Source organism: Fopius arisanus, unplaced genomic scaffold (assembly GCF_000806365.1).
Source record: "Fopius arisanus strain USDA-PBARC FA_bdor unplaced genomic scaffold, ASM80636v1 scaffold00086, whole genome shotgun sequence".
Lineage (NCBI taxonomy): Eukaryota > Metazoa > Arthropoda > Insecta > Hymenoptera > Braconidae > Fopius > Fopius arisanus.
The window spans coordinates 320,094-332,182 of record NW_011887825.1 but is presented as its reverse complement, the minus strand read 5'-3'; the positions used below and the strand labels follow the sequence as shown (position 1 = coordinate 332,182).

At 45.0% G+C, this 12,089-nt stretch overlaps 1 protein-coding gene across 2 annotated transcripts in view; it reads left to right on the top strand.

Annotated features, from left to right (window-relative positions):
* Positions 1-11,865, top strand: part of tio (tiptop) — a 73,025-nt gene extending 61,160 nt beyond the window's left edge. For both annotated transcript variants that reach the window (XM_011311256.1, XM_011311255.1), the window contains exons 3-4: positions 4,471-4,711; positions 5,666-11,865. In XM_011311256.1, the coding sequence (XP_011309558.1) occupies positions 4,471-4,711; positions 5,666-9,302 (3,878 nt within the window). In that variant the 3' untranslated portion in view covers positions 9,303-11,865. The remainder of the gene's footprint in view (positions 1-4,470; positions 4,712-5,665) is intronic.
* The last annotated feature ends 224 nt before the right edge of the window (positions 11,866-12,089 follow it).

Sequence of the window (12,089 nt, the reverse complement as noted above, 5' to 3'; positions counted from 1 at the left end):
TGCGTCATTTCACTATGTGCAACCAGCATTTTTCGCCAGAATGTACCCGCTGAGTGCGTTATACATCGGGGCCAATAATAAAGCGCTGGTCAATTTAGAAATAAATGGTCCTTGTTATGATTTATGGCGCGATGGCAATCCATCATCGGTTATTTACGACTACGAAAAATGACACTTTTTGATTTTTACGTGATATACAGGACTGTCACATCCACTTTCTCCTTTATTTTTACTTTTTTTTTTTTTGAGGAGAAAAAATTCGATGAAGGCAGATTTTCACCGATTGTTTTTGCGACGAATCGACAAATCCTATTGAGACACTTTGAAATCCTGTTTCACACAGCGACTTTTCGTTGAAAGAAAAGCAATCGGCCCAGCCGGATTGGAGGCTTTAAAGCCCGTGTCGATCAGTCCGCGATTGAGAATCTTGTCCAAGGGAGTGCGTCTGCATTTGTATATGCGGGGAGAAAAGTCAATCGTTGAATCGTGTCTCTTTGATGTGAATTCCCTCCTCCACCTTCCCCCCATAATTTGCCATTCTCCAGATGCAGATTCTGCATGTTTCTAAAGAAGTATGTTATAACCAATGATAAATTTGAATACGTCAAATTGAATTTCACCTCATCCTCCATATACACCTAATGTAGATGCATTATAGTTAAAGCTTGTTGAAGGGAATGTCTGACGAATCGAGAAATAAAAGAGAAAAGATACTCGCCGAGGCTTGATGGAGTGAGTGTTGACTTGGGATAACGGCCGGGCCATCGGTCAATCAGTCAGGTAGGCAAGAGAAGTCGGGGAGTATAGATGTTACCTTTAGTACTCAGTCTTTTCTTCAAACTCCTCCACAAAATGATTCTGACAAATGCACTCACCAAACTTTGCTCTTGTCCCTCCCCCCTCGCCAAAGAAAAAAAAAAATTACGAATGAAGACCACATTCACCTGGGTGCAAATAGAAAATGTTCAAACAATAACGAGACCTCCAATCCCATCTCAAATGACTCAAACACAAACCGACAGGGGTATACCATCCATCGAACACATCGTAAATGTGTTTAACCTTCGCGAGATATTCCGTGTTTCCAGTCGGCCGAAGGGAGACGAATGCGTATATGTAGGCGAACGGATTCACCCGTCAGTCATTTGACGTCGGGCCACGGGAGAATCACAATGCAAAAGCCTTCCCGTCTTTCTCGTCCTTCTGCTCGGCAGTATGTCTGTGTGTTGGCCTGTCTGTCTGACGGTCCGCCTGTCCATCTCCTTCATATCTCTTCTTCTTTCCACTATATAAACCATCATCCAACCTGTCCGTCATACTCCTTCTCTACGTCCAAGAAACTTCGCCGTAACCCCCTTCAACAATCGTTGCATCAGAATTTCATCTCATTCTTTTTGCCCTTCCACTCTGGCACATATCTGGGAGAAAGATTCAGACATTACGGATTTACTTGCTTTTACGATGAAAAATATTAATCTACAGTTATCTCAGACTCACTCTGATTCCCATTATTTTTTCAATCAACTTGGTGGAAGGTATTCTCACCCGCGGCGAAAGCATTTCGTTCTTCATGGCATTCTGAATAAATGAAATTAATAATTCGCTCAATTTTCAAATAATATTCCGATCTTATGCATTTTTTATTCAATTTCTTATACAATTGAATCTATATTTTCAACTGAATAATAAATTATTTACTCATTCCAAATAAATTATTCTCATACCGCATTCTCCTTGAAACTTCACCCAGAAAACTACAAAAACTTTCTGCCCACGAGGTGAAAAAATTCACCCTTTTGAACCAGACGTCCACCGAAGCACAACAAATAAACCATGTACCCTCGTAAAGGGATATCACTTATCTTCATATATCCACTCAGGAGCGCGAATCGTGCGCGCATGTTTGTCGTGAACATTCAGAATCATTACACACATATATACAAACAGCCTAGCGTTTATCGATAAGACTAATTTTTGTTGTATACCTGACCCCCTCCCAACCAGCGCCTGGTGCTTGGACTCGAAAACATATACGAAACATCCAGTAATGTCCGAAAAAAAAACAACAGCACAAATACATTCATAAAAAAGCAATATAAAAGGTAGAACAGCAACAAAGTTTAAGTCCACGTTATCCGTAGCTAATAATGTATGGGTTCTTCTACGTTGGGACTAAAGCAGGGACTCCTGAGTGAGCCCGAGGACAGAAGCAAGGGGGATATCGTGCAGCAGCGATCTTCTCGAGTGTCAGGTCCTCCAGTCGGATACACCACGGGCTCCTTGTTCATCGGGCTGTATACCTTTTCTACCCGTGAAAGCGAGCGCCATGCGCGCCTTGTTAGCGGCCTGCCAATAGGAGAACGAGAGGAGAAGTACCCTCTGGTCGTGCGAGTATTTTGCATCCCATATCCAGGTACACCATACCCTCCCATTCTCAACCACTTTCCAATGCTCCAGAGCAGTGACAATTCTCGTTGACCTTGGCTGCTTGTGCTAAATCATGATGAAATGCCTATGTAGTCCAGTCAATCTAGGCGAATATCATTATTTTTCCCATCAGCTTCCCATTTTTATCTGTATTAAGATCATATGGAGTGAGTGAAGCCATACTTCACCGTATTTGATCATCGAAAGTTGTGCCAAACATCTGGGTTACTTCCGCTTAATTTTCACCTTCACGAGACACATTGACTGATACGAGTTGATGGAAACAGTAGTTTCGCTTGAAACGTATCGTCCATCGATCCATTATCCAAGGTTAATTTACTTCTATTCCCTTTCTCCAACTGGCAGCATTGAAACTGACATTTCTCGGTAAAAACAAAACCCCAAAGAAAAGAGACAAGTTCACCGATATCTTTCACACAGTGTAGGGTTTGGCCCTAAATCAGTGGACGTCAACCCAGTGATTTGGGGGAGAGTGCGCTAGGCCAGTCACTCGAGAGTGTCGAACGCCGTGCCTTGGCATCGCGCTTTCTGAAAGCCCTCTGCAGTCAAAAAAGGACAAGGAGGTAGAGGATAAAAAATAAAAAAAACCGATGACGATGGAGAAGGACAGAGGAGTCGAGGAGACGATAGCAGGAGCGGGCGGGGCTGTCCGCTGGTGGTCCGCCCTGGTTTCACGAGTTCTACTGCTTCCCCTCTGTTACGTTGTTGCAGGCCTTGCCAATCCCTCGGTTTGTCCTGCACATCGTCCGTTGTCCTTCCCTTATTTTTCCTTCTTCACCGTATTCTTTCCCTCCTGCATTCACTAAGCGAGAGGAAAGCATCGCCCAAGGTATACCCCAACGCACACATTCATCCACTTGGGTTTACCTCTCTTGGTCTCCAGGAGACAATGGACAATGGGGACATAAATCTGCGTAATTAGTTGCCGATGCTCCGACGGATCAATGTGCGATCTCCTTTTCCTATTCCCCTTCTTTCGAAGGTGAACCCCGTGAACAAACGATCATTTGGTTGGCCAGTTGGCATGGTAGGAGGACGGCTGGATACGTTGTGGCCGTCCCCACCCTGGTATCCACCGACCTTACATACATTCACTGCAACTTGCATTTGCTACCATCCTCCCTCTCTCGTAGGGTCCACCGGTGCTTACCACTGCTAGGAGGTTACCCGCGCAATAACGACACTCCCTTCTTCATTCTCCACGTTAAGGACATATTCCAATTCAAGATGGCGGATTTTTTGGTTATGCGTACCATTGGTAAAAGGGGTTTGCTCATCACGTCGATGGTGTGTCCGGCTTGAGTTCGTTTTGCTATGCTCCTTTGTCTTTCTTCTTGTTCCTCCTGATGCTTCACCAAACTCCTGTCTATCCTTTGCTGCTATGTACTATCCTATCCTATCGATAAACGACCATGTACTTATTTACATTAAGCACCTGTTGGAGAGTAAGAGTCGAATGAAATGAGGTTAGGTTGAAAAAAAAAACCATCGGCATGTCGGATGTCTTCATCGAGATGTTTGACAACAAGTAGACCAGGGAGAATTGTGAATGGAGAAAGGTTTGAAATGGAGAACGATTTGATTAAAATTCATAATGCCTTCGTGACGGAAGAGCTCCATGCCCAACAATGGAGGCTACTGGCATCCCAGGTTATGGTAGTTGATGCATCCCTGTAGACTCGAACCACCTGGTTAGAGATGTCGGCCGGCAGCGGAGATCACGTCGACAGTGCCTCGAAAGGCTGATAAATGAAGCGATAGCGTCATTGTTACACTCACCATCAGTACCTTTATATCAATTCTGGGGTGGGTTGGGTGGAGGGAATGCACTAAATGCGTACCCTTCTGTTGCCCTACGTCGATCGTTTGAATTTCCTTCGGTCTTTCAGGCTAGCTGCCGAGACAATTCTCACCAACATCGGAGATTTTTATTTTAAACCGGCCAAAAAAGGCTTTATCAATTATCTTGAATACAGGAGAGTTCATTTCATTGATGACTGGATGGTTTAATTGTGCTTTCAGGGGAGGACGGCGTGGAAGGTGCAGGCCCTGGGACCGAGCTCCAGGCTGAGGAGGGTGACTGTGTAGATGAGGATGGGCCAAGTAGTCCAAGTGAAAGGGGTTGTCCACCAGTGGCCAAGGAGGATGACGAAGCCGATGGCACTGATGACGAAGAGTCTGAACAGAGTCCGACGACACCACCGCCATCAGCCTCGATGAGGTTAAACCCCACTGCCCTCCGAGACACAGGACCACCTGACAGGTATTGTTCATACATCAGCACCTGATTTTTTCTCCTCTGTCACCTCTGCACTTTTTTTTTTCTCTCAACCAGCTTAAGCTGTTGTATCAGTGTTCAAATAACGGTGGTAAATAAAAGCAGAAACAGTTGTAAATTAAAGCCGCCGGTGTTGCTTTGAAGATGTATATGTCTTTCCCGGGGCGTCTAACTCGTCCTCAAATTTTGTTTGATCGCTAACAAATCGTCGGTGAGTTTTCGTCGTGTAAACGGGGATAAACGAGCTCGATATCACATAGGCGGTTGTCGCGGCGTCATTCGGCTAATAGAGATAGGCGCGTGTTCATTCTACTCTCCCCGTAATCCCGCTCTGTCGGCAGGCTATCCCTCTCTCTCTTTCTCTCTCTCACTCTCATATCTCTCTCTCGCTTTCATCGTTCCCCCACCGTACTACCCACACCACCCTCGTTTGAGTATCCTAGTACACGTTCCGCTTCCCTACTACGTTCCACCTCAGCCCCAAAAACTTCCCCTGCATGCGTACCGGTGGTCCCCTTTCATCTCACTGCACGCATTCCGTATTCAGTCAGTGGAGTCAGTTACGAGCGAGCCGTTCACAGGTTTAGAACCTGCGTGCAGCTTCGTCAAACTATATTCACGTGTTACCATTCGTATCGCGGCAACTGCGCTTTTCGTCGACTTAACAGGTACCTGTTATTTTTCCCCTTCTTTTATTTCCTTGGTTTTTTTTATTAATTACATAGTCATTTATTTGACTATTGACAATTATTATATTATTCGTACATCTGAGAATATCAATTCAATCGAAAAAAATCAATCGCGCAATGGTCGATTAGGGCAATTATTGTTTTAGAAATTTCGGGGATTTAATTCACAATGAGTTTCATCCCCACAAATTGATTGCATTGAAGATAAAAAATATTGCTAACCGTATTGTGTTGTTGACGCTGTTCACAGGGAGCCAATGAGTCCTCGTTGTCCTTCACGGGATTCACGGGAATCGTCCGGTCCAGCAGCCGGAAGTCCCCCACCTCAGGCAACTCGCAGCAGCACGAGTCCAATTAGTCCAAGCAGCATTGTGCCTGTACCTCTTGGTAGTCATCCTTTGCTGCCCTCTCACTCCGCTGCGGTAATGGCAGCCTACATTCAACAAACACACCAGAGGTTCCTCCTGGGGCACTCACCACTCTCAGCCCGAGGATCAGTATCACCCTTGGTGTCATCATCGTGCTCGCCACCTGCAGCGACCCCAGGGATTCTTGTGTCACCCGCGAGTACTGGCGAGGTGTCACCCTCGGCAACACCCCTGCCAGTGGTCCTGGATTTCAGTACGCGGAAGGTCTCATCCGCCGATGAGGATGACGACGAGCAAATTCTGAATCTCAGCAAACCGTCAACCCCATCATCCTCGAACGAAACGAATAACGGACCGCTGGATCTGTCGGTATCAAGTAGAAAGCGACCCTCTCGTGAAGATGAGTCGCCTCCCCCACCGCCGAGAAAATCCTCCAGACTTGGTTCAATAGCACCACCTCATCAAGATTCACCAGCTAATGCTTTTGGACGGCCACCCGTAGTATCCCCTTGGAGTTCTCCAGTTGTCGCTTCACACCTTCCGTACTTTGCCGCAGCTGTTGCTGCAGCTACTAGTCAACAACAATTATCACCGAAGAGCACCCCCGGTGTAGATCCTCATCAATTATGGAATGGAAAGATGAAACCACCAGCGATGGACAAGTCGTATCAGCCCAGTGAAGCGACCAAAGCACTAGAAAAGATGAGCGAACTCAGTAAACTCGGTGGTGATGAGCTCTACAGGTCATCGTCCGGTGGTTCCAGTGGTAATTCCGGCGGCAATAATCCCAGTGGAGCGTCGGGTAGCCGACACAGCGCATGGCAATCGCACTGGCTCAACAAAGGTGCCGATCAGGCCAAGGATGTACTTAAATGCGTTTGGTGTAAACAAAGTTTCCCAACGCTGGCTGCGATGACAACCCACATGAAGGAGGCGAAACACTGCGGTGTCAATATGCCCGTCAATATGCCGGCTTCGGGGCTACAGCCGCCTTCGATATCGTCTATACCACAGCAACAACAGCCCTCTCATCAACCACCTCAGTCCCAGGGCTCAGGAGGTAATCCGACGCCGAGCAGTAAACAAAGCCCTTCAGAACTGAATCTTCTCATCAAGGAGACAATGCCTTTGCCACGGAAACTAGTTCGTGGGCAAGACGTGTGGTTGGGCAAAGGAGCTGAACAAACGAGGCAGATCCTCAAGTGCATGTGGTGTGGTCAGAGCTTCCGATCGCTTGCTGAGATGACTTCGCACATGCAACAGACTCAGCATTATACCAACATCATATCCCAGGAGCAAATAATCTCCTGGAAGTCGTCGGATGATAGCAAGGGCGGAAGTGGCGGTGGCTCGGCGGGAATTGGTTCTACGGGCGGTGCCACAGGCGGTCCTGGATTACCACCCGGGGCTGGAGCTGGACAACACGGTGGAAATACAGGTGGTCCACCTGGTGGCGCCACCAGTAGTCACGTCAGTGCTGTTCTAACCTGCAAAGTTTGTGATCAAGCTTTTAGTTCGTTGAAGGAACTGAGTAATCACATGGTGAAGAACTCTCACTACAAGGAGCACATTATGCGCTCGATAACTGAGAGTGGTGGGCGTCGGAGACAAACTCGGGAGAAGAGGAAGAAGTCTCTGCCAGTTCGAAAACTCTTGGAGCTAGAGCGCGCGCAAAATGAGTTCAAAAATGGTGATTCTGCAGCAGGACTTGCTCACAGTCTTGGCAAGCATGCTGGTAGAATCACATGTGAAAAATGTGGTGATAAAATCGAGACGACTGTTTTTGTTGAGCATATACGCCAGTGTATAGGCTCAGGGGCGGTTGGAGTGAATCAACGAAATTTTCTGAAGAATGCGTTGATGTCAAATCACATGAGCCAAGTACTTACAGAGAGCGGTCGAAAGAGCGTTAGTGAAGAGACATCATCGATATCCTCGAGGCATCACAGATCACCATCTTCGGCGAGTGACGCCACAACACCGGGTAAAGAAGCGCCAACCGCTAGTGCCAATGAAACGACCAACACCACTTCTTCACCGTCTGTCCTTAATGCAATTGAAAAGTTGATAGAGAAGAGTTTCGATTCACGAGTGAGACATGGTACCCCAGGACTGCATCATGCTCAGCCCGGCGCACCAATCGGCTCGAGTATTCTCAAGCGTTTGGGCATTGACGAGAGTGTGGATTACACAAAGCCCCTTGTTGATCCCCAAACGATGAATCTACTGAGGAGCTATCAACAGCAACAGCAACATTACAACTCTGCGAATGCTACGAGACGGGAGCGAAGTGGTAGTGAATCAAGCTCGATATCGGAAAGGGGAAGTAATCGAACAGATACGATGACACCGGAGAGACGTATCGATCTTTCGATGAGCCATGACAGACTGTCGACTTCCTCGCATCGTCAACGCGCAACGCCGGACAAACAGAGTGCAACACCAAGTCGTCACTCGTTGCCCGAAGAATCCGGTGACGAGGAGTCAGTGATTGTGAAAAAGGAACCACACGATGACGATGGCGATCAGTCAATAACCAACGAGGATGATCCCTCCCAGGCTCCACGGGACGTTGTCGTCAAGAAGGAACTGGTGGACGATACCAGGGAAGATGAAGCAACGTCGCCCTCTTACAATTGTCATCCCCGGATTCATGAGGGAACTGATGAGACAAGAGAGGCGGCATCACCTCAGGTGAATCCCTCAACACCGAGACCTCCGAGTCAGCACGATCAACCTCCTGCCCCACCATCAAGAAGTCCCTGCAGAAATAGCATGAGTAGTCCAGCAAGTAGTGATCGATCTGTAACTCCTCGAGGTACCCCAGACACCAAAGCATCGAGCAGCCTGGGTGCCCTATCATCGATGTTCGACAGCCTCTCAGGAGGTGGCACAGGTGCCAACGCCACCTCCGACTCTCAGAGTCGCAAGACAAGCAGTCATCCCCTGGCAGCCTTGCAAAAACTCTGCGACAAGACTGAAACCCGAGTTCCCAGTGGTTCTGGCAGCTCAAGATCGGCAGGGAGCAGTGGTCAAAGTATTTCCACAAGTGGTAGAGAAAGTACTGGGGGTTCTGGGCAAAGTGGTGGCCCAACACCAGGTGCCATTCTAGCTTTCAGTTGGGCGTGTAACGATGCCGTAGTAACCGCTGACTCAATCATGAAGTGCGCATTCTGCGATACACCTTTCATCTCGAAGGGCGCCTACAGGCATCACCTATCCAAGATGCATTTCGTGAAAGACGGTGTCATTCCAGATCCTCTGACAATCGGTAGATCGGCTGCAGCAGCGGCAGCTGCTGCTGCTGCAGCAGCCGCAGCAGTCGCTGCAACCCAATCGTCATCGGGTGCGAGTCACAGTGGAGCATCACCTAGCTCACAGCACAACAAATCACCACCTGTACAGCAGGTAAATGGCAGCCCTTCACAACCCTCAGCATCTTCTCTCGAGGAGAGCCCACACTCAAAGTTTCTCAAGTATACGGAGCTAGCGAAACAATTGTCTAGCAAATACGTATAGTCTGAGCGCCGTAAGTAGCGGTGCAGTTTGTACATAAATTGTATCTATAGTGTAAACCCGACTGCGTATGAGGAAGGAAAGTAGTCGATAGATAGATCTCCCTCCCTCCCCTCCCCTCCCCTCCCTCTCCTCACCATCAAGTCTTTCTCCTTTATTCCCTCATCTTCCACGCCTCCCTTTCTCCGTTTAATCATTGTCGCGTCGAGGCGTCGATGATCGAAAGATTGATTCGATTGATACGTCACGTTGGATGGTTTCATTGTTATTTACAACGGTAGTATCAGACAGCCAATTACAGAGCGAAATAGAAGAGCATTATGACACTTGAGCCAGTCTTTCGATCGTGTCTGCGTTTTTCGACGCGTCGTGTCTTGTCATTCCTTGGTCGAGTTCAAACACAATTAGCGTGTATTGGCTCAACTAGAATAATTGTAGAGTGGAGAGAACTTTAGTTTTCCCCGTTTTGGTGACAAATAACATTTGGGGAGAGAACTGGCTAGAGTGGCTGTTTGCGCTCATCTTTTCTTTATATTCTCGTTTAGTGAGTCGTTATCGTCATATTTCATTTTCTCTGTCCTCGTTATGATCTCGGAGATGTTTTTGGGGATTTGGTATTTATATGGATCGAAAGATTGATTTGTTTTATTACTCTGATGATACGTTCTAGTTTTTTTTTTATCGTCGAACGCAATGATTTGGGATATGGTGTTTATTTCCGTCTCTAACTGACAATCACTTGATCCATTAAATCCATCCGATAACCTCATTCACGTCCCAAACAACACTTTCATTACTGAATTTGATTGAATTGCATCATAAGAATGGTAGTTCAAGTCCATTAATATAATGAAATATACCTAATTGCATTTGAGCACGAATTCAAGTTCCTTGTCATTTCAAGTACCCCGTCTGCCCGCTGAATCCAACAATCGCCATTTCAATTACTGATTTTTACCGAGGATGGGGGAGATAGACTAAAACAATTTTTGCTAACCGCGGGTTCCAAAATTAATAGCTGAGGGAAAACAGAATGAGACAATGTCAAAAAAAAAAAAAAATTAAAATTGTGTGCATGTGCGTATGTGCGTTATTCGACGAGTTGGAAGTGCGTTAATGAATTGTGATGCCACCATATCTCGCGGCAACTGTGACGAGACCACATGTTCATGTGTGTGACTCCGGCACGCGGCCAACATTTGTGATGTTTATAATAAAAGAATACTTAAGCAACTTAACTTCGAGCCGAGGAAAATATCGAAAAAAGTAACGAGAGAGCTCTCATGCAAAGTTTAAAATTAAAATAGATATTATGAAAAGAGACGATTATTTCGACTAGGAAAGGAAAATGCTTGTCTAACTCATCTGTCATAACGGTCGAACGTATGTATACCACCTTCTTAGCGTAAGTTAATTAGATTAGGCATAGGCTAAAAAAATTAGCGCTCACCCTTTGTATAGAATCTCTTTGTTGACGTGGGGGATCATGTCACGGCGGGGGCGAGCCCAAAATTTATTTGTCAATGTTGTTTTTGCAATATTGGAGTACGAGAGAAGCGCTGCATTTTTTCACTGCTCTGACATGATCTCAACCGGAATTACATGCGCAAACGGAAAAATAAAATAGCACAAAAGAAAATATTAAAAAGGGGAGAGACATGAGAATGACGAGAAAAGATGAGTGCGCCACGCGGTGCAATGAATCGAGTTTCATAATCTTAGATATTGAGTACCGTTTATTTATTCAGGGTCTCACTTTTTTTTTTCCCCCCCCCTCACTTTATTCGGTTTTTAAGGCGAATGAAAAGAAAAATTGCGTGAGATACTTTAAATAATGTCGTAATAGTTGATTTGTAAATTTTATTTGTTTCTTGAAATATATTTATTGCGCCAGGTCGAGCCAATGCGTGTCATTACGTGTAAAATATTGTCATTAATTATCATTCGAATTATGGCGAAAAAAAAAATACTGTGTATATTGAATTGAAATTATTATACATATAAATCAATGAAAAGATGACGAAAAGTGATATTTGCGTGAGTAAAAGAGCGGGCGTGAGTGAGTGATTTCACATAATTAGGTTGAATGATTTATGTAGAGAGCAATGCTATTTGTAGTAAAAAACAAAACAAAATATTAAATTTAATTAAAATTGATGGAGTGAATGGGGAGAGAGTGAGATCGCATCAGCGGAGTGACGGAAATATTGTACAACTCCGATGATACGATTAAACAAAAACCTAGATGAAATAAATAAAAATAAAGGAAATAATAAGAAAAAAAAAACACTTGTATACGTATTCCTTGTAACTCTAATTCTTCCATCGCGGACTTTTAAAGTATTTATCAACATAATAAAAAATAATAATAATAATATTGTGTGTGATGATCGAAGATTAATCCCACGTGGTACTGAGCGATTATAAAATGAAAATACGCGAGATTTGACGATTCATCCACCATGATAAAGTAAATATGAGAAAAAAAATTGATGAAAACGGAGAGAAAAACTGAAGAAACACACAAGTGATAGAATATCGTGCGCTCCCAAAAAAAAAAAAAAAATACACAAGAAAACAAGATAAAAATTATAACCTCGTAAACGAGAAAGCAAAAACCCACGAAGATATGCATCATGTATACGCGAAAAAAAAAAAAAAACTCTTGAAACCATTTTACGAGATTTGTCATTATTTAATTATTTCGGTTGTATTTTAAAATGCAATTAAAGCTCAAATAAATATATATGTTATAAACTATATTCAAACGTCATTTGTCTAATTCATTGG